Raw genomic sequence first — 23,596 nt, forward strand, 5'->3', positions numbered from 1 at the left:
ATAGTCAACAAAAAAATGAACACCTTAAATGACCATTTAAAAAAAAGGATTTTTTAAATTGTAAAACAAGAGAGAGAGATAAATCTAAATATCAATTAATAAGGAAAAGGTAATGCCCAAAGAGTTAGCTCTAAATTTAAATGTGTGATTTAAACAGTAATACATGTGAAAAACATGTTACCTGTAAAGGCTGATACTCTGAATATATATGCTTGAAGTCCTCTGAATGATCCTCACCCAAATGAGATGCATGACCATTGGCCCAATTTTTATATCTTGCATTTGGACACTCAAATGGGTTCTTTCCAGGGGACAGAAGAAAGCGTACTTTAGCTCGAAACCATCTTTTAAATTCATCCTATAAAAAGGAGAAAAGAAATATTGATTTTCACTAAAGAGTTGGGGGAAAATTTACATTTTTTTAGCCAATTCCATTTTTTATTTAATTCATTTAATTGAAAATAGGGTTTGAAGAATAGCACATATACCTGGAAACATGAGGTACAAGGCACGGCCCAATCCTGGACACAAGTCCATACTAATGAGAATCCCTATACTCGGCTAAATTAGTACCAGCATTTAACACTAGAATCCCTGAAGCCTATGAAAATACAGTGGTACCTTGAGATACGAGTACCCCAACGCACGAGTTTTTTGAGATACGAGCCGTCACTAGGTAAATTTTTTGCCTTGAGTTACGAGCCAAAATTCAAAATATGAGCCATCAATGAGCATTCAGAGGAACTGAAGACGGAGGAGTTGACGGAACTACAGACACGGCAACGTACGGAGGTTCTGGAGGAGATTGGTATCGTGGAGGAGGTTATCTCTTAAGGTGAGATAAAGGAAGTGTTTGCAATATGGGAAAAAGTTTTGAACTTTAAAGAAAAGAAACACCCTGAAAAAGTTACAACTGATCGTGCAGCGGCGCTATTTAATGACACTTGTTTAACACTTGACTATATTGAAAAGAAACACCATTTGCAACTGATCGTGCAGTGGCACTATTTAATGACACTTTCCTAACTCATTTCAGAAACATTCTAAAGGGGAGGACTAAACAAAGCTCCTTAGACAGGTTTCTACTGAAACACCTTGAGAATGAAAGTGACCAAAGCATGGCAAAAAAGAAAAAAACTAGTGGAGAAGAAAATTGTGTTAAGCAAAAGTGAACAACATTAAAATACGCTAATCAGCTTCGCCAACATCTGATATTTCTTTAGATTCTCTTTTATGTACAGTAATCCCTCCTCGATCGCGGGGGTTGCGTTCCAGACCCCCCCGCGATAGGTAAAAATCCGCGAAGTAGAAACCATATGTTTGTGTGGTTATTTTTATATATTTTAAGCCCTTATAAACTCTCCCACCTTGTTAACATTATTAGAGCCCTCTAGACATGAAATAACACCCTTTAGTCAAACGTTTAAACTGTGCTCCATGACAAGACAGAGATGACAGTTCTTTCTCACAATTAAAAGAAAGCAAACATATCTTATCTTCAAAGGAGCGCCGTCATAAAGGAGCGCGTCAGGAGCAGAGAATGTCAGAGAGCGCTGCAAAAGAAAAGCAAACAATCAAAAAATCAATACATGCTTTTAAGTATACAGAAGCACCGCGATAAAGCGGCATTTTGTAGAGGAGCATCCGTGTCCTCTGTGCAAGCAGCCCCTCTGCTCACACCCCCTCCGTCAGGCAGAGAGAGCGAGAAAGACAGAGAGAAGCAAACAAGCACAGCGCGAGAAGCATATCTTATAGCATTGAGGAGTTTTAGTTAATATGCAATACATGCTCTGATTGGGTAGCTTCTAAGCCATCCGCCAATAGCGTCCCTTGTATGAAATCAACTGGGCAATCAAACTGAGGAAGCATGTAACCTAAATTAAAAGACCCATTGTCCGCAAAAAGCGGCGAACCAGCGAAAAATCTGTGATATATGTTTAGATGTGCTTACATTTAAAATCTGCGATAGAGTGAAACCGCGAAAGTCAAAGCGCGATATAGCGAGGGATTACTGTATTACGTTTTATTTTGTTTGTATACAATATTTGTTCATTATGAATACATTTTTCTTATGTTGAAAACATTTAACAAAAAATTGGGGTGGTTTTTTTGGGGCTGGAACGAATTAATCTCATTTCAATTAATTTCAATGCAGAAAATTGATTTGAGATACGAGCATTTTGACTTACGAGCTCGGTCACTGAACAAATCGTATCTCAAGGTATCACTGTACTCGTAATCCTGGGCCACCTTAAATTCCTTCGCACCTCTTTATTAGAACCTAGTGCTGGGCGGTATGACCAAAATTCTGTATCACGGTATTTTTCAAAATTATACCGGTTTCACGGTATTCAATGTTATTTTTTTTCCCATGCATGAGTGGATGTTAATCACATTTTCCACTGCAATTACTGCAGTAGACTGGCTAAGAATAACCTATTCCACTGTCATGAGCATTGTACATTGTACAGAAATCCCTCGCTATATCACGCTTCGACTTTCGTGGCTTCACTCTATCGCAGATTTTATATGTAAGCATATCCAAATATATAACGCGGATTTTTCAATGCTTCGCGGGTTTCTGCAGACAATGGGTCTTTTAATTTATACTACACGCTTCCTCAGTTTGTTTGCCCTGTTGATTTCATACAAGGGACGCTATTGGCGGATGGCTTAGAAGCTACCCAATCAGAGCATGTATTACAAATTAACTAAAACTCCTCAATGCTATAAGATATGCATCCCGCACAGAGCTTGATTGTTTGCTTGTCTCTGCCTCTATCTCACCCTCTCTGACATCCCTGCGCCTGACGGAGCAGAGGTGCTGTTTCAACAGAAGCTGTTTGCCTAGTGGTTACGGACGCACCTCTAAGAAATGCCGCTTTATCAAGGTGCTTCCAAAAGCACACTTATTGATTTTTTGATGGTTTGCTTTTATCTCGCTCTCACTCTCTCTGATGTTCTCTGCGCCTGACGGAGGAGATGTGATCAGAGGGGCTGTTTGCACAGAAGATACTGACGCTCCTCTAAAAAATGCTGCGTCAAACTTAAAAGCACACGTATTGATTTTTTGATTGTTTGCTTTTCTTTGCAAGCGCTCTCTCTCTCTGCTTCTCTCTCTCTGAAATTCTCTGCTCCTGAAGAGAAGAAGATCTATTTGCATTCTTTTAATTGTGAGAAAGAACTGTCATCTCTGTCTTGTCATGGAGCACAGTTTAAACTTTTGACTAAAGGGTGTTATTTCATGTCTAGAGGGCTCTAATAATGTTAACAGTGTGGGAGAGTTTATAAGGGCTTAAAATACAGTATATAAAAATAACTACACAAACATATGGTTTCTACTTCGCGGATTTTCATCTATCGCAGGGGGTTCTGGAACGCAACCCCTGCGATCGAGGAGAGACTACTGTATATATATATATATATACTACTATATATATATATATATATATATATATATATATATATACTGCTCAAAGGAATTAAAGGAACACTTTTTACCCAGAGTATAGCATAAAGTCAATGAAACTTATGGGATATTAATCTGGTCAGTTAAATAGCAGAGGGGGTTGTTAATCAGTTTCAGCTGCTGTGGTGTTAATGAAAATAACAACAGATGCACTAGAGGGGCAACAATGAGATGACCCCCAAAACAGGAATGGTTTAACAGGTGGAGGCCACTGACATTTTCCCTCCTCATCTTTTCTGACTGTTTCTTCACTAGTTTTGCATTTGGCTACAGTCAGTGTCACTACTGGTAGCATGAGGCGATACCTGGACCCTACAGAGGTTGCACAGGTAGTCCAACTTCTCCAGGATGGCACATCAATACGTGTCATTGCCAGAAGGTTTGCTGTGTCTCCTGCACAGTCTCAAGGGCATGGAGGAGATTCTAGGAGACAAGCAGTTACTCTAGGAGAGCTGGAGAGGGCCATAGAAGGTCCATAACCCATCAGCAGGACCAGTATCTGCTCCTTTGGGTAAGGAGGAACAGGATGAGCACTGCCAGAGCCAAACAAAATGACCTCCAGCAGGCCACTGGTGTGAATGTCTCTGACCAAACAACCAGAAAGACTTCTTGAGGGTGACCCAAGGGCCCCATGTCCTCTAATGGGCCCTGAGCTCACTGCCCAGCAGCATGCAGCTCGATTGGTATTCGCAATAGAATACCAGAATTGGCAGATGCACCACTGGTGCCCTGTGTTTTTACAGATGAGAGCAGGTTCATCCTGAGCACGTGACAGAAGTGAAAGGGTCTGGAGAAGCCATGGAGAACATTATGCTGCCTGTAACATCATTCAGCATGAGCAGTTTGGTGGTGGGTTAATGATTGTCTGGGGAGGCATATCCATGGAGGGTCACACAGACCGCTACAGGCTTGACAAAGGCACCTTGGCTGCCATTAGGTATCAGGATGAAATCCTTGTACCCATTGTCAGACCCTATGCTGGTACAGTGGCTCCTGGTGCACGACAATTCCTGGCCTCATGTGGTGAGAGTATGCAGGCAGTTCCTGGAGGATGAAGGAATTGATACCATTGACTGGCCACCACACTTTCCTGACCTAAATCCAATAGAACACCTCTGGGACATTATGTTTTGGTCCATCCAATGCCACCAGGTTGCACCTCAGACTGTCCAGGATCTCAGTGATGCCCTGGTCCAGATCTGGGAGGAGATCCCCCACAACACCATCTGTCATCTCATTAGAAGTATGCACCGATGTTGTCAGGCATGTATACAAGAACACAGGGGAAATACAAAGTGCTGCGTACAATTTTGAGTTGCTCCAATTAAATTTTGGCAAAATGGACTAGCCTGTCACATAATTTTTTCACTCTGATTTTTGGGGGTCTTTGAATTCAGGGCTCTGTAGGTTGATCATTTTCATTTCCATCAAGCGATGTGGCATCCTTTCGTTCCTAACACATTATCCAGTCTATATCAGTATAGATATCCAGGAGGATTTCTTTTCCCATTGAGATCTGATGTGTTTTCAAAGTGTTCCTTTAATTTTTGAGCAGTTTATATATATATATATATATATATATATATATATATATATATATATATAAATATAAAATCCCGCTTTGCTGCGACAAAGAACTGCTTTTAAATTTTTATTAAGAAAAGAAAACCTTTTTAAACTGAGGGAAAATATACCAATAACTATCTGTTAAGGATCTCTTTGTATACCACATTGTTAGTTCAGCAGTCCGGTTGTAATATGAACAAGCTGTGCACTGAGATTACTTTTGAGAATGCAACGTATAGTTTTGTCCAGGAGGAAAGCAATGTTGCCTCAAATCAATCACACAGCTCCTCCGCTGCCTTATAAACGAACGCCATATAAGGCCGTAGTTTCTCCTTGCTTCGGGTTTCTGTACTGTTTTATTGTTCATTTATTATGATTCTTATACTGTAGTTATTGTATAGCTAATCAAGACTTACTTTACTGTTCAGGTACCCATTTACTTTATTTAATCCGCGGCTTGTACGCTATTTTTTGTTTGTTTATTACGATTATAGATATTTATTGATTCCCTTCTTTAGCTCACTGCCTGCTCATATAAGGCGCTCCACTGGTTTTTTGTGAAGGAGCCTTTACACAGCTTCTCCGCTGTTTTATAAACGAACGACATATAAAGCCATCCTTTTTCCTTGCTTTGCCAAGGAAGCTGCCTTTTTATTTAATCCACGGGTTCTGCACTGTTTTACTGTTCATTTATTACGATTATTATAGTTCTTTTTATATATCACGTTGTCAGTTCAGCACTCTGGTTGTAATAAGACGAAGCAGCGCAAGCTCACTCTTGAGAATGCAACGTACAGTTGTCCAGGAGAAAAGCAATCTTGCCTGAAATCAATGGCATCCTTTTGTAGGGTCTGTCCCTGAGACTTATTACTTGTCATCACGCAGCAGAGCCTTACTGTAAATTGGAGGCATCTGAATTGAAATGGGAGATCAGAGGGTATAAAGGGGATGCGAGGAATACATTGAATGTGGATAAACTCTAGATACAGCGTGTGTATTAACTTGAGGATTTTTCTGTGAGTATTTGGTGGCAGCGTGATGAAGTTGCTTCCGCAAGACCGCATTAGCTGTGGTACTCCACTCGGAGCATATTCTTTTCCCACCTTGTCAATTGTGTAATGCGTTTTTTGAACAGGTTTGATGCATGGAAGTGATCACTTGTACTGCGTTCAGTCAGTTCACGTGAGCTGCTCTCTTGTGTGATGTTGCGATGTCCACGGCTTTATTTAATGTTAGCTAAGACCCGGCACTTAAAAGTTTCTTGCTGCACCAATTTTAACTCCGTTACAAAGTGATCCAAACTCTCGTTTATACCTCGTGTCTTCTAATTAAACTTGTATCTCGCGAATAAAGTATTTGGCGTTTTTCTTCAGCGCTCTTTGGGAGCTCTTCCTTCTTTTCTACGTACTGCGGTCACAGTCAGTTCACGTGATTACGTGGGAGGCGTGATGATGTCACATGCAGCTCCGCCCCCCCACGGCCATCGAACTAACGTCCATTACAGTATATGGAGAAAAATAGGTTCCAGTTATGACCATTACACATAGAATTTCAAAATGAAACCTGCCCAACTTTTGTAAGTAGGCTGTAAGGAATGAACCTGCCAAATTTCAGCCTTCCACCCACACGGGAAGTTGGAGAATTAGTGATGAGTCAGTGAGTGAGTCAGTGAGTGAGTGAGGGCTTTGCCTTTTATTAGTATAGATTTGTGGTATAGCCCTACGGAAGTGCATTAGGGCCACGGTGAAGAAAAAAAATAGGACATAAGGAAGAAAAAAAACAAACTGCAGTATATGTCAAGAATAAACTTTATTCTCTGCATTTCCACTTTAATTTTGATGCTTATGTCAAGATTGATGTCGACATTTTCACTTTATTCTCATAGTTTATTTTATAATTAAAGTAGAATGTCATAAACTAAACTTCATCCTAAAATCAATGTTTAATTTACTAGATTTTCTCGAACCCCGTCATAAGTTAATGTAGCACATTATGAACGTAGACCTGAGGACCCCTTAATGCAAGGGAGCAGCACTACAGCCACACCACCGTGCCCCCCGCCACCCATGTCTAATACACGCTTTAATGCATTTCATCATGAAATTAATATCAAGTATTTATCTTAGTATTCTGAATGTTCATTGAGCAGGAATATTATGAAGTCAATGTGCGGTGATTGCCGCTGGCGCTTCCTCAGTGCAAGAGGAAGTCAGTTGAAGAAGTGCGCAGAGATTAACAACTGGGTCGGGGAACACTTAATATAAAAGCTACAATGTGCTACATTAATTTATGACGGGTTTCAGAAAATCTAGTAAATGAAACATTCATTTTAAGATGAAATTTAGTTTGCAACATTCTACTGATAAAATAAACTATGAGAATAAAGTGAAAATGTCGATTTTAATCTCAATGTAAATGTCGAAAATAAAGTGGAAATGTCGAGAATAAAGTCAACATGTCGACTTTAATCTCGACGTTTACATTTTTTTTTGTCTTCACTGTGTCTGTATTTTTTTCACCGTGGCTTTAATACGCTCCCGTAGGTTTTTCAGGGCCTGTTTTAATCAAGCAATGATTCATTTCTCATCCGCGATGCTAATTGTTTCAGTTTCAGCAACACGCATATAGCAAGAACAACGTGCTTACCGCGGTGCATTATGGGTTACGCAGGTAATTCCTATTGACGTATTTGAAATTCTGCAAGACGGTACATTTCCAAAGAAGTAAATATTACCGATGTTGTCGGGAAAAAAATAATCGCGTCTAAGTGCAGATTTTTATTGATATTTCATAACATTTGGAAACTGTTAGAATGTTTTCTTCTTTATTTTTAATAAACTGACAGCGCGAAATCAACTTATTTTATATGAAAAATTCTCTAATCAAAAACGATCTATAGACAGGTCATCAAAATGGATGTCATGTAATAAATTTCTTAACTCCTCAATATATCACAACCTACGCGAAATCGCAAATTTCAGGAACAGCCTAACAAGCTTTATGTGGTGAAAACAACTGCATTGTAGGTGAAATGACCGCATTTTTAAGTAGAAAAAATGAATTTTATCAATAATATATAAAAGATATCGATTATAATGAAAATTCATCATATTACATTGTAATGTCGGCATTAAAAAAATGACCACATCTCCAAGAGTGTAAATAGTAGGGTAAAATACTTATGTAAGACCACAAGAGTGATTCCCCTTTGAAAAATCAGCCATCATTTTGTAAACAATATTGAATACCAATTTGAGACATGAAGAACATGCCTAAGTAGACTGTTTCCGCATGAAGTACGCACCCAAATGTTTAAAATTTGAAAGTAGTGGTAAAAATGTGCCCTGCACAGCACATATAATTCTTTTTTCTCCAGAAAATTGTACTTGTCCGCGGACAACTGAAACCAGAAAAACATGCTTGTCCGACGGTCAATTTACCCGTGTCGGATGAGGCGGGCGTTGGATTTCCGCACCCCTGTATAGCATAACAAAACTCCACATCCTACATGACTTAAAAAGGAAACTGAAGCACGTCGAGTAAACCCACCAGAAAAACATGTAAATTCAAGGCAGGGTACACCTGTGACACCCTTTGCTGCGAGGCAGCAGTGCAACCTCCACGCCTCTGTGCCCCGACATGATTAATACATGCTTTAATGCATTTCATCATGAAAATTATATCAAGTATTTATCTTAGCATTCTAAATGTGCAGTGAGCAGGAATATCATGAAGTGAATGTATTCTGTGCTGCGATCGCTACCGGTGCCTCCTCAGTACAAGAGGAAGTCAATTTAAGAAGCACATACCAATTTAACATGGCTCAAGTACACCTAACACAAAGCATTTAATCTGCTATATAACTTCTGATGGGGTTTGAGAAAATCTAGTAAATTAAATATTAATTTTACGATGAAGTTTAGTTTATGATGTTCTACTTTTATGTCAAATTACAATGATAAAGTCAACATGTCGACTTTAATCTTGACATAAGCATACCCAGGAACATTACACTGTATTGAAAAAAAATAAAACAAGTACAATTTGGCTTGCAGTATTATCCAGTAGTATAGAAATAGAAGTATATAGAAAGTATTTACACATTTGAACATAATGGTCCACATCCGACCTTTTAAAACCAAATATCTCCACACAACGGACGTGACTCCTTTTTTTTGGCAAAAGTTCTTCTGTGTCATCATGTCCAACTTTTTCGTCAGCTACAGCTTCTGTTTCGGAATGTTCTCTGTCCATTTTCACCTACACTACCACATGTACTCTGTTGCATGCCTATTTAGCAGTGAAACTGACCCCCCGCACAGCACCTCTGTGATTAGCAGTGTAGCAGTGAAAAAGGTCCCCCCTTGAACAGTTTCCTGCTGCGCCACATTCCGAACATCGTTTAGGCAATTTAAACCGGTGTTGCTGTATAAGAAAAATCCATATCATAACAAAAATAAAAAACGGTTTTCGGTATGAACCGGTAAACCGCCCAGCACTATTAAAACCTTTTGTAAATGTGTCAATCAGTACAAGCAGCAAGTAGCTTGCACTCACATCCCCCAACTGCCATAGCTTAACTCAGGCAAAAAGTTCTTCCATCTCAAGTTTGTTTATCTTGGTGTGAGGTGCCTAGAGTTTTATAGGGTAATTAATATAGTTATTTGGAGCACATGCATTTCATGTGTGTTCCGTTCTACAACGATATGGGTAAATGTACAGTAGGATGACAGCAGATGCAAGGCAAGAAATGCTGAACATATACCTGAAACAGAAACTTTTTTTATGTTATAGTAGTACTAATGACAAAATTTTTACATGAAGTGTATAATATGTCAAGACTGCAGTCCAAATATAAAAAAAAACAATTCACAAAAGGCACACCTATAACGACACTGATATGACTGCTTGGGTGGTGCAGCGGTAAGAACCACTGACTCATAATCAAGAGGTTGCAGGTTCGATTCTGTAATAGCCGATGTAAATTTATGGTACTTGTAATGGTTAGTGTTTTTTTTTTTATTCAATTTTTTTTCTCTGTCACATTCACGCTTCTGATTGGCTCCAGCAGACCCCGTTGGACCTGTAGTTGGGATGTAGCGGGTTAGATAATGGATGGATGGATTCATGCTCCTCCCGATCTGACAGTGCTGTTTTCAAATAATGATGTGCTATATCAGATGTGAACTCGGATGACCACAACAATGTGTGCATAATCTGATCTTGCACTCCTGCTATATCACAATTCCACAAACTTTTTGAATGCCACTTGTATTTTAAATGTTTGCTAATTTTAGTTAACACAAAGATGCCACTGACTAAAGCTGCGGAAAAAATAATAATTGTTCGACAGGTTACCTCCTGACAGAACTAGGATTATAGCCATTACATTTCATGAAGCTGGCTATTTCTTCCCTTTTTATCATAGCATTACTCAAAGATGATATTGTTTTGGCTATCCAAAACTCTTCACAACCTTTTAGAATTAATGTTGTAAATGTGACTGAAAACCTATATACATACAGTAGTTCTCAGCAAGACCACTTCTGCTTCCTTCATAGAAGTCTTCGTACATGTTGCTTTCACACACCACTCTGGCATCCAATACAGAAAAAGGAGGAGTAGTCCACCAGTGCAAAAAACTGCACAGCTGATAAATGCTAGCTTCCATCTGGATAACTTGTAACCCCAAATCTCCTGTAAAAAAAAAGTGTAAGATAATGCTAAAATATGGATGAGGAAAAACTATTTTAAAACTAGTTACCTTTAATCACATGACCTGGCCACTTGCTACAAACAAGGCATAGGCAAGTTAAAGTCTACCATACACATATTCATAGTTAAACGGATTATTTATATTTCACATAACTTATTTTACAAAAACATTTTTCTATTTTAACAGTATTTCATTTCTGATATTAAAAAAATAAAAGTGAATTGCAATGTTCTCATCTTGGGAACAGCAAGCAATACAACCTCCACAGCTGCAGCTTTGAATCATTAAAAATAGAAACCCAGCAGTACTTTTAGCTTGGAAATTTGCAAATAATCAACCCAAGACAAGGAAAATGTAATCCATAATACTGTAAAGATTTAGAGATACAGTTCCATAAGATTGCATTCAACCATTCTCCCCCTATAAAGTGTGTCACAACCAGGTTAGTATGAATTGACACTGCATCTCATAATGAAGAAATATACAGTAGGCATTTCCTACTTGTAAGCTGTCGCAGTTTATCTGAAGAAAAGCCACGTCCACTGATATTTCCAATGAAATCAAAATCAGTACCCTAACCTTGGCCAAAAGACTTTTGGTATCTTTATTTTTCACTACGGAAGTTTCTCTACTTTAAGCTATTTTCCTGGAAAGACAAGCAGATTGTTATTCAGCGTTCTGTTATATTGTATCCCATTTACAGTAGCATTCTGTCAGTGTTGACTGTCAGACCCTGCTCCTGAAATACATCCCCAGAACATGAAGCTGGTACTGGAGGGTATATTGAGACCGGGATATACAGGATGCAACATAAAAGCTATGGAACCTTTTCACCCTTATGCAGGTGAAATGGGGTCAGAAGAGAGTTTGTTGAACAAGGCATGTATGTGAACTTCCCCTTGGGATTAATAAAGTATCTCTTATCTATCTATTGTGGCATATGGCCGGTCGTTCATCCCGGCCAATACCCCCATGCCGCCAGATGGAGCCGTCCCTGCAGCAGGGAATCCTGGACAATGGAGTTTTTATCCACAGCCCTGCTGGATACCATGGGGGCCGCTAGAGGACACTGCAGGGAGGAACAAGAAGTATTTTCCATACAGCCCGGAAGTATGTCACAGTCACGAGGACGGAACAAATAAAGTACTTCCGGGCTAAAGAAGAAGAAGAGTTTTCACCTGACCCAGAAGTGCGGGGTAATCACATGGACTGAGGGATCAGAAGCACTTCTGGGTCAAGGACTATAAAAGACTAAGAGAAACACCAGAGCGTTGAGCTGAGTCGGGTGGCAGGGTGACAATGCGTCTGGGAGAGTGGAGGATTGATTTATTGTATTATTGTTTTTGTTTAATGAGTATTGTGGAGTGGAGGGTGCTTTGTGCACATAATTATTAAAATAAATTTAATTATTGGACTTTTACCTGGTGTCTGGCATCTGGTCAGAGGGTTAAAGGGGATGACAGCGCCCCCTGTCGTCACACTATCTATCTATCTAAGATGGCAAATAGCCGATATAGTTCAATACACACTATATTGCCAAAAGTATTAGGACATCCATCTAAATCATTTAATTCGTTGTTCCAATCACTGCCATGGCCACAGGTGTATAAAATCAAGCACCTAGGCATGCAGACTACTTCTACAAACATTTGTCAAAGAATGGGACGCTCTCAGGAGCTCAGTGAATTCAAGCGTGGTACCATGATAGGATGCCACCTGTGCAATAAGTCCATTCATGAAATTTCCTCGCTACTAAATATTCCACAGTCAACTGTTAGTGGTATTGTAACCAAGAGGAAGCAATTGGGAATAACAGAAACTCGAAGTGCTAGGTCACATAAAATCACAGAGTGGGGACAGCACATGCTAAGGGTTTCCATGGCCGCGCAGCTGCATCCAAGCCTTACATGACCAAGTGCAATGCAAAGCTTTGGATGCGATGGTGTAAAGCACACCGCCACTAGACTCTAGAGCAGTGGAGACGTGACATCTAGAGTGACAAATCACGTTTCTCTGTCTGGCAATCCGATGGACGGGTCTGGGTTTGGCAGTTGCCAAGAGAATGGTACTTGCCTGACTGCATTGTGCTAAATATAAAGTTTGTGGGCGGAGGGATTATCGTGTGGGGCTGTTTTTCAGGGGTTGGGTTTGGCCCCTTGGTTCCAGTGAAAGGAACTCTTATTTCTTCAGCATACAAGCCGTTTTGGACAATTTCTTGCTCCCAACTTTGTGGGAACAGTTTGGGGATGGCCCCTTCCTGTTCCAACATGACTGTACACCAGTGAACAAAGGAAGGTCTATAAGGAAATGGATGAGCGAGTTTGGTGTGGAGGAACTTGACAGCCCTGCGCACAGCCCTATCCTCCACCTGACAGAACACCTTTGGGATGAATTACAGCAGATACTGTGAGCCAGGGCTTCTTGTCCAACATTAGTGCCTAACCTCACAAATGTTCTCCTGGAAGACAGAACCTTGTGGAAAGCCTTCCCAGAACAGTTGAAGCTGTTATAGCTGCAAAGAGTGGGCCAACTCCATAACAAAGCTTATGTATTATTTGGCAATATAGTGTAACTCTTGATAACAAAGTCTTGTTCATTTGAATGTCATCAAAAACAATAATCAAAATACTGTCTTGTTTACATGTTAAAAATCCAACCATAAAGCTGTCATTTTCATTATGCCATCTAAGCAAAGAGTACTCAAAGCTGGCCAATATAGCATGGTAAAAAAAGACAGAAATGTGTTAACTAGTTTTACAGTGCATCCGGAAAGTATTCGCAGCGCATCACTTTTTCCACATTTTGTTATGTTGCAGTCTTTTTCCAAAATGGATTAAATTCATCCATTTAGGATTAATCCATTTAGGGGGCAGAGTCCCCTGTCAGAAGTAGCTTCAACTCCCACCTCCGGCAGAACTTCAACCACGTCCCAAGGGAGGTGGGGGACATTGAGTCCGAATGGGCCATGTTCCGTGCCTCTATTGTTGAGGCGGCTGACCGGAGCTGTGGCCGCAAGGTGGTCGGTGCCTGTCGTGGTGGCAATCCCCGAACCCGTTGGTGGACACCAGCGGTGAGGGATGCCGTCAAGCTGAAGAAGGAGTCCTATAGGACTTTTTTGTCCTGTGGGTCTCTGGAGGCAGCTGATAGGTACCGGCAGGCCAAGCGGAACGTGGCTTCGGTTGTTGCTGAGGCAAAAACTCGGGCATGGGAGGAGTTTGGAGAGGCCATGGAGAACGACTTTGGACGGCTTCGAGGAGATTCTGGTCCACCGTCTCAGGAGGGGGAAGCAGTGCAGTGTCAACACCGTATATGGTGGGGATGGTGCGCTGCTGACCTCGACTCGGGACGTTGTGGGTCGGTGGGAGGAGTACTTCGAAGACCTCCTCAATCCCACTAACATGCCTTCCAATGAGGAAGCAGAGCCTGGGGACTCTGAGGTGGGCTCTCCCATCTCTGGGACTGAAGTCACCGAGGTGGTCAAAAACTCCTTGGTGGCAGGGCCCCGGGTGGATGAGATACCGAGTTCCTTAAGGCTCTGGATGTTGTAGGACTGTCTTGGTTGACACGCCTCTGCAACATCGCATGGACATCGGGACAGTGCCTCTGGATTGGCAGACCGGGGTGGTGGTCCCCTCTTTAAAAAGGGGGACCGGAGGGTGTGTTCCAACTATAGAGGGATCACACTCCTCAGCCTCCCTGGAAAAGTCTATTCGGGGGTTCTGGAGAGGAGGGTCCGTCGGATAGTTGAACCTCGGATTCAGGAGGAACAGTGTGGTTTTAGTCCTGGTCGGAACAGTGGACCAGCTCTTCACCCTTAGCAGAGTCCTGGAGGGTGCATGGGAGTTTGCCCGACCGGTCTACATGTGTTTTGTGGACTTGGAAAAGGCATTCGACCGTGTCCCTCGGGAATCCTGTGGGGGTGCTCGGGAGTATGGGGTACCGGACCCCTGATAAGAGCTGTTCGGTCTCTGTACAACCGTGTCAGAGCTTGGTCCGCATTGCCGGCAGTAAGTCGAGCCCGCTTCCAGTAAAAGTTGGACTCGCCAGGGCTGCCCTTTGTCACCGATTCTGTTCATAACTTTTATGGACAGAATTTCTAGGCGCAGCCAGGGTGTTGAAGGGGTCCGGTTTGGTGGACTCAGGATTGGGTCACTGCTTTTGCAGATGATGTTGTCCTGTTTGCTTCATCAGGCCGTGATCTTCAGCTCTCTGGATCGGTTCGCAGCTGAGTGTGAAGCGGCTGGGATGAGAATCAGCACCTCCAAATCCCGAGCATGGTCCTCAGCCGGAAAAGGGTGGAGTGCCCTCTCAGGGTTGGGGAGAGATCCTGCCCCAAGTGGAGGAGTTCAAGTATCTCGGGTCTTGTTCACGAGTGAGGGAAGAATGGAGCGTGAGATCGACAGGCGGATCGGTGCGGCATCCGCAGTGATGCGGCTCTGCATCGGTCTGTCGTGGTGAAAAAGGAGCTGAGCCGTAAGGCAAAGCTCTCAATTTACCAGTCGATCTACGCTCCTACCCTCACCTATGGTCATGAGCTATGGGTAGTGACCGAAAGAACGAGATCGCGAATACAAGCGGCTGAAATGAGTTTCCTCCGCAGGGTGTCTGGGCTTTCCCTTAAAGATAGGGTGAGAAGCTCAGTCATCCGGGAGGGGCTCAGAGTAGAGCCGCTGCTCCTCCGCATCGAGAGGAGTCAGATGAGGTGGCTCGGGCATCTGATCAGGATGCCTCCTGGACGCCTCCCTGGTGAGGTGTTCCGGCACGTCCAACCGGGAGGAGGCCCCGGGGAAGACCCAGGACACGCTGGAGGGACTATGTCTCCCGGCTGGCCTGGGAACGCCTTGGGATTCTCCCGGAAGAGCTGGAAGAAGTGGCCGGGGAGAGGGAAGTCTGGGCCTCTCTGCTTAAGCTGCTACCCCCGCGACCCGACCTTGGATAAGCGGAAGAGGATGGATGGATGGATGGATTAAATTCATTTTTTTCCTCAGAATTCTACCTTTCAAGACAGTACTTCTAAAACAGGTGAAATCATTCTGAGCATAAAAAATTTTGAAACTGATGTATCAATGAAGGTGAGAAGATTTAAATTGTAACAGACTGTAAGACCAACATTGATGCACTCTTCCTGTACATTCGGCTCAACAGGAAAGGCAATTCTATTTAATGCGACTCAGTCAAATGCCTTTGCCTCTGAAGTTGATCAAGACACCGAAGCTTAGATGTCATCAAATTCAAAGAAACTTGGAAAATATTTCAAGTACTGAGGGCTTCAAAACAATTTCAATATGTCCTTTAAACAATATGTTATCATGAGAAACAATGGCAACTGTACAATGTTATATTATATTCTTCAAATGCAAAATCAAATCACTACCGCACTGCTTGCCAATAATCACTGTAACAGAACTGCAAGCATCAATAGGAAAGAAGAATCTTTTCAGGAAACCAAAGACACATAAAAATCCTTGACCATTTTGCATTACCTTTCACATTCTAGAATAGCATACGTTTATAGTAACTAACTGAACTTCCTGACATTGTCCAAAATGGCCCGACATAAGCCGTACACATATGTAACTAGTGTTACAGCCAAGATAACGTTTGGCGTGTGGAGATACATTTTGAAGGCAAAACAGTCATGACTTTGGCCCAAGTCGATGAATCATATTCTTTTTTGAATTCAAAATGAATATAAAAACATTTCAATAGTTAAACTGTGAATGTGGCATGTCAAACTGCTTGTTACTTTACCTCAGCAATGAGACACAGTAAATATACCATTACAAAATTACAAAAATTCAGCAGCCAATTCTCCAGATGACTCAACCTTTTTCCCCCCTCCTCTGTATTGTACAAAGCCCAAAGCCTACATAATGGTGATTGCCTTAATATCATAGACTCTATTTCATTGCAGAACTAAATTTTACAAACACAAAAACAACTAAACACAAAAAATGACTTGATAAAGTGTTACCGCTGTTATTTAAAATTGATGTATACATTTGTGAAAAGTAAAATTCAGTTTAATTTGGCTTTCCCTTAATTAAAGTGTGTGTGTCAGCTTAATTTTTTTCATTGAAGGACCACTCAAAATCAAAATCCCATTTCTGCAGTGTAATAACTAACCCTGGATGATGAGTACACTCATATACAGTACACCAATATCAACCAATTAAGATATCCTAGAAATGTCCACAAAGAAAATTAAATATGAAACTCAAATTTATGTATTGACATATTTAATTTACAGTACAAGCATAGATTAAATTTAGGGGAGAAAAACACAAGAGCCTGGCTGCAGGACTCCAGCGGCAGACCCAAGCGGCCAGGGTCCTAAGGTTAGAGGTATGAAGTGGAGAGTCCTGGCACAGAGTAATATGTGCATGTAAAGGTAAATATGGATGCTAACATAACATTAACATAAATAAATGTGGATTTGCCTTCTTGAATCTTTCAGAATGGCACACAAACTTTCCTAAAACTTGTAGAATTAAGCGCTCAGTGTACCTGTGTGACAGATCACTATCTATCAGTCATTCAGCCACACCTATCTTTGGCTTCCTGCTACAATGCTATAATTATTCTGTGAGTTGATGGCACAATTTAATCTAAAAATGAATTATGATTATTTACTTTAGCCAACACTAGGGTCTGTCATTGTAGGTATGCAGCCACCCATAATTATTATTATTTGATTTTTTTATGTTTTGTAGCAACTTTTGCCATTCATTTCTAAATTGCATGTTACAAAAATATTAACATCAAATTTTAAAAAGAAGGTTTTAAACTATCACAATGTATGATAGTAATATTATATGTGGCATTGCACTTTTAGATATTTGCTTGTTAAATATTTTTAAGGAGATTTTTGCTACTATAAAAATACAGAAATAGTAAATAAAATTTTATCATTAAAGTCATAGAAATGTTAATTGATTATATTGTTTTTGGGTTTTTTTTTCATATCTGTATATACATGCACACATTGTCCTCTGCAAAGTCTCTCCACTTCACATATCCAGAATGACTTCACAGGGTCCTGAGATTGCAAGGTGTCTGCTGCTGAACATCTGCAGCCAGACTTGGTTGGAAAAAAAGGCTTTGTTTACTTACACATATCATTTTTTTACCTATTTTTTTCTTTAGCCAGGTGACTATAAGTACTTAAGTTAGGACAGTCAAGTATTTCAAAGCACAGGAAGAAATACATATTTCAAAATAATAAAACTTTTAAAGCTCTGTTACTTGTTTGTGTTCTCTAACTTTTGGCGTCCTTGTTCAGGTGACTGTACTTTTGTTTTAGACCTAAAATAAATAAACGACAGTATTACTGGCCACCAGGATCAGTTTCAACTATAATCAAATATCTTGAATATATGATTTCAGAAAATATTGGTAACAGTAATTGCTGAACTGAAAAATTGAAAAGAAAGATTAATACTTTTTTAAGCCTAGGGAGAAATTACTTTGTTTTTATTTTTACATATTGTGGAGGACTGCCGGCTTCCCATGCCGGTCCGCACCCCCAGGCCGCCAGGAGGAGCTCTCCCGACAGCAGGATCGTGCCACGAGGTCCAGCAGGGCCTTATGGACTTTGTAGTGTTTATACACAGCCCTGCTGGATACCTTGGGGACCACCAGGAGTCGCTGTGGGGGGGCTTATAGGCTCTGTGATGCCGTATGACCCAGAATGCGCCACGGTCCGCGTGACAGGAAGAAATGTCGTGCTCCCGGGTTGAAGTAAAGGACTGATTGCCCTGACCCAGAAGGAATAAGGAACTGTGGACTGTTGGGACAGAAACACCTCCGGGTCAGGGGCTATAAAAGGGCGGTGCCTCACTCCAGACAACGAGCTGAGCTGGGAGAGGAGCAAGTGTCTGGGCGAGGAGGAGAGAATATTTGGTTTATTGTAGTTTGTAGTGATTGAATGAGTAGTGTGGAGGGTGCTTGGTGCACTGTAGAAAACAAAGAGTCTTGGACTTTTACCCGGTGTCTGGAGTTGTACCTGAGGGTTCAAGGGAGCGCTAGCGCCCCCTACTGCCACAATATCCATGTTTTCATTTTACATATCCATGCTTTCATTTGAAATGCTTCAACTCTGTTTCAGGTAGAATTTTTTGTGAAACGATCTGTGCATGAACTTCTCGCTAGTCACTAGCAAAAGACAAAAGTTAGCAAAAGTTTGCACAGATTAAGGTAAATTCTAGTATCGGCCCACCAGAATTTTCATTCTTAAAATGCTACTAAATTTACATCAGCTTTGTAAGCAAAAATAGAACACCAGGAGTTGTATACTATTTTGAGTCTAAGAAAATGTATCAGTGTCTTCACTTTGTAAGAACTGTCTGTTACAAAACAAAATGTTCCAAAAATCTAGCCTACTCTAAACCTTAACCACTTTGAAAAGGTGTAAAAATTCAACAAAACAGTTTCTTTGATTTTTCTCCAAATAACTGATGTAAACAATGAAATGTGCCTGGCAAAACTTTTTCTTGGAATATACGTTAATATTTTTAGCCCAGCATAACAGAATCAGTATTGTGCCCCAAGAACCACCACAACAGCAGAAATGACTGGGAATGGATGCATAGTTTAAAAGCAGGACAATGAATAACTCTCCACCATAATAGAAATGATGGATAAACTCAGAAGAAATGTTTTATTCAAGTTATTGCTACTAACATTTGTGCCACAAAAGCATGTGTCTGTCATATGCTATGACAATTAATGGGTACAATTTAGTGTTTCACTGCTGCCTGACTTTTTACAAAATAATGACAAACCAACATTTCTGTGTGTATACATAATGAGCGTAATCACATTCTCAAGACAATGTATAACTACAGGTGCATGCAACTAAACCAGGAAAGGTGGAGAAATAACAGCAGGTTAGTGAAGCAATAAGAAAATCAATCTATCAGAAATTAGGGTTTTAGTTAGCACTTGAAAATGTAACCAAAGTAACAATTTAACAGGACTCAGTCACATTCCTGCCAAAAATACTCTTAAGCTTTCCAGGTATTTCTATGAAAAAATAGGTATATTATGTAAAACATTACCACCTCAGAACACAGACTGAAAAAGTCTGGAAATTAAACCACATAATTAAAATATTTAGTATAATCTGGCAGTTCTAATTAGTTAGGAATTACAGCTATGCATGTAATGCAGATTCTAATTTTGAATTATTTAAAATTCAAAGTAATATTTATGAATAGGGTTATGTTTGCTAAACGGTCTCTCTTACCATCTCTTCCTCCTCCCCTTTTTTAATAAGCTTCATGTCTTCCTTCTCCATATTTCAGTCAAGGCAAAATACCAGCACTGATAGAAGCAGTACCAGACACTGGAAAAAGAAACCAAAGATTAGTTAAAATCAAAAAAGTTAAATTTTTTTCTCCCTTCTTTTATAAAAAGTTAAGAAAATACTGATTTTTAGAGTGAAAAACCGCAAACCGGGTTTAAATATGCGCCCGATCTGACGCTGTTCGTTTTCAAATCATATTGCATGTACTGTGCGTTGAAACTGCTGCACTGAATAAGCTGACTCCTTCTGTAACAGCGTCAGCGTGTATTCAAACCCGATCTGACGCTGTTCGTTTTCAAATAATATTGCATTAGTGCGATGATGTTTTTACATATATTGTCTCTTTCATTCATCTTGCGGTTTGTAATCAGTGACCGCGTGTTTTTTCCCCCGATCTTGCCAGTTCGCACATGTTGCTGTATGGTGCTGTTTCTTTTGTACTCCAGGACATGCAGAGGACAGAATAGTACAGAGCAGTAAGTTCAGCGCTATATGCAATCAGACAGACAAACAGGCACTGAAGGCACTAGATATATAAATAAATAGGGAAGGCACTGTATAATAGATATATAAAAAACAGCTAAGGGGATAGATATATAGATAGGTAGGAAGGTAGGAAGGAAAGGCACTATATGATAGGCAGACAGGGAAGCTCCTATATAATAATACAATTACTGTTATTACTATGTAGATAGACAGGGAGTTCAGCGTCGCAGCGTGTATTCAAACCCGATCTGACGCTGTTCGTTTTCAAATAATATTGCATGTACTTAACTATTTTAGAATAAAACATACATTTGATTTCAGTCTTTTTTTTTATTCAGTTCCATTCTCTCAGTCGCGTTCACGATTCCCCAAAAATCTGACAATGCTGTTTTCACATAAAGATGCGCTATAACTCAAATGTGATTTATCTGGAGACACGCTATACTCGAATGTGATTTATTTGGAGACGCGCTATACTCGAATGTTATTTATATAGGGAAGAAAGTACAATGTCAGGTGCTCATTCAGTGTAATAGGAACCATAGCACAGAGAGATGTGTACACTGCAACAAGTACACATGTCGTGAATGTAGGAAGGGTGTGTGGAAATTGTTAATATTTGAATGTGATGATTTTATATAGCACGGATCGAAATCAGCAGTTCTTAGCATTGCACCACGCAAGCTGTCGTATCAACCGCCTACTGTAACTTGCTTTATTTTTCTTCACTTATAGTCTAGAATAAAAGTGCACTTGTTTTTTATTCTTGTACACCAACATATGTTCCTGTGTTTGAGCGACACGGGCATGCTCAAAAATAGACGTGTAATGCCACAAAAGTGCACGCAGGCACTTCAGTTCGCAAGCATTGGTACGAGAATGCAGTCACAAGTACGCTGCAGAGCTACAGCATCTTTATGTGAAAACAGCATTCTCAGATGGGGGGTAGGGAAGGATCCTGAACACGACTGAGACTGAGAATGAAAAGTGAATAAAAAAAAAACTAACCTTTACAAGTATCATAAATTACTGGCTGTTACACACTGAAATCAAATGCGTGTTTTATTCTAAAATAGTAAGAATAAGAGCAGTTTACTTCTCAAAACTGAACCATGTGGGATCGAACTCATGACCTTTTGGATACTAGTCAGCGGCTGATACCATTATGCTACCGTGGTAGCTGTAGTAAGTATGTGTCAATATGGCATGCTAAGGTGGCTTTTTCTGCAGTTATATTTTTGAATAAAAGCATACTTGTTCTATTATATTTGTACCTTTTGTGGAAGTGTTTGATATTTGGACTTCAGGCTTCATACATTATATAGTTTATGCTTACATTTTGTCATTTACTACTACAATATGAAAAACGTTTCTGTTTCAAAAATGTGTTTACACGGATTACTGTAGAAACGGAACACACGTGAAATTTCCACTCTAAAACTCCACTTCACTCCCAGATAATCAATCAAGGCATGAGCTGGGAGAAGTTTGTGCACGTTCTAAGTCGGTGGGGGGATGGAATAGCCGGCTACTTGCAGCCTGATTTTTATCAGCACATTTAGATGACAAAAGACGCTGGTGGAGAGCTGTGAACGATTTTAAAAAGCGATTTAAGGTGGGACGGAATTACGAGTTTTTTCGTAGGCTCTGGTAATTCTAGTGTTAATAATATGTGAAAATGTTACTCAAATAAATTTTACATGAGTTTCTGCCAAATTCTCATGTAAATAAACTGTTATTTATTAACAATTAACACAGTGGAAGCAATGCCAAGTTTTATTTACCACAAAAAGGCAGATATGTACCCTAATAATCCTTGCCAACACCTCTGTACATTTGGTAAAAATAGTGATATACTAATAAACTGAAATCGGCAGTGATTGCAGAGAGGCAGTGATAGAGACTCAAAGGTTCACAGCTAAGCACTGGTACTAATCTGTTATTTTGTGAGCAGGCCCAGTGTTTAGTTTATGTGTTTGCCACTTTGGCTTATTGATTAGAACTGTGAGGTACCAAATGATGATATCTGCATTAACAAAGGATCACAAACCCAAAAAACAAAGTTCAGAGAGGGAGGACAGAGAGATGAATGGATGAAGAGCACAGCAGTTTTATCTGTATAAGGGCAGCTTTAAACTCATTTTGTGCTATTTTATTGCTTCTGTGCAGACCAAGTGGACCATTCCGGGTACCTGTCCAGGAAGGTGACTAGAAATTTTGGATCCAATTAATGTTCAAAAGGGACAATACATAATGAGGTCTGTCATACCATTGACTGTCCTGTTAGACAATGTTGGTGCTGCAGCTTTACTCACTATGCTAGAACACTGTGCAGCCTCTCCTACAGGCTAGTTTGCTGTTGGTGATGGCTGGGAAAGTCTATTAGGGATGCTTCAAAGCACATAATGTCTAAACAGGCCAACCAGGGAGGCAAAAGCAAACCACTTCTCGAACAAGTCCAAAATGAAAGTCAGACCAAAAAAAAAAAAAAAAAAATAGAACTCAGCCTTCTAAAATAAATCAATCCATTTAGTGCAGTATTCTGTAGGACTCTGCCTGCTTCTATCAAGCATTAACAAAAATTAGAATAGCATTAGCAGAAATAACAAAATACGTCGAAGGCAAAGAAACCTTCACTCAAAGTTTGAAAGGCTTCTGTGTATACTGAACCCCTTCTGACAGTGAGAAATTTGGAGAAGTAACACTGTACAACAACCTTTATAATCTCTCACTTAAACTGGTAATGAATGTTTAAAGGAGTTGCATATTTCATTACTGTAAAGTACATGCATAAAACTAACATTATTACAAGAACTCGTACATGTGAACAAAGGTGACATTTCATTGCAAGAATAATTATTGAGTGACCATGTTAGTTAGCGATTAGTGGTACAATCATGTTACACATTGCCTTTCATTCTTTGTTCTTGGGTTAGACAAAGGAATCAAACTCATGCCAAATTGTATAAAGAAATATATGTTATGAAAAAATACAGTGCCAACTTGAGATGTGAAGGTAATGTTATTAAGAACATAACTAGGAGGGTGATTA

The 23,596-nt window shown here is 40.2% G+C and overlaps 1 protein-coding gene across 1 annotated transcript in view; it reads right to left on the minus strand.

Annotated features, from left to right (window-relative positions):
* atp13a3 (ATPase 13A3) overlaps positions 1 to 23,596 on the minus strand; it is a 241,614-nt gene that overhangs the window by 117,208 nt on the left and 100,810 nt on the right. The window contains exons 2-4 of the mRNA XM_039766114.1: positions 19,999 to 20,097; positions 10,559 to 10,732; positions 182 to 358 (exon numbers count right to left, since the gene is read on the minus strand). Coding sequence (XP_039622048.1) covers positions 182 to 358; positions 10,559 to 10,732; positions 19,999 to 20,049 — 402 coding nt within the window. The 5' untranslated portion in view covers positions 20,050 to 20,097. The remainder of the gene's footprint in view (positions 1 to 181; positions 359 to 10,558; positions 10,733 to 19,998; positions 20,098 to 23,596) is intronic.

Source organism: Polypterus senegalus, chromosome 1 (genome assembly GCF_016835505.1).
Source record: "Polypterus senegalus isolate Bchr_013 chromosome 1, ASM1683550v1, whole genome shotgun sequence".
Taxonomy (NCBI): domain Eukaryota; kingdom Metazoa; phylum Chordata; class Cladistia; order Polypteriformes; family Polypteridae; genus Polypterus; species Polypterus senegalus.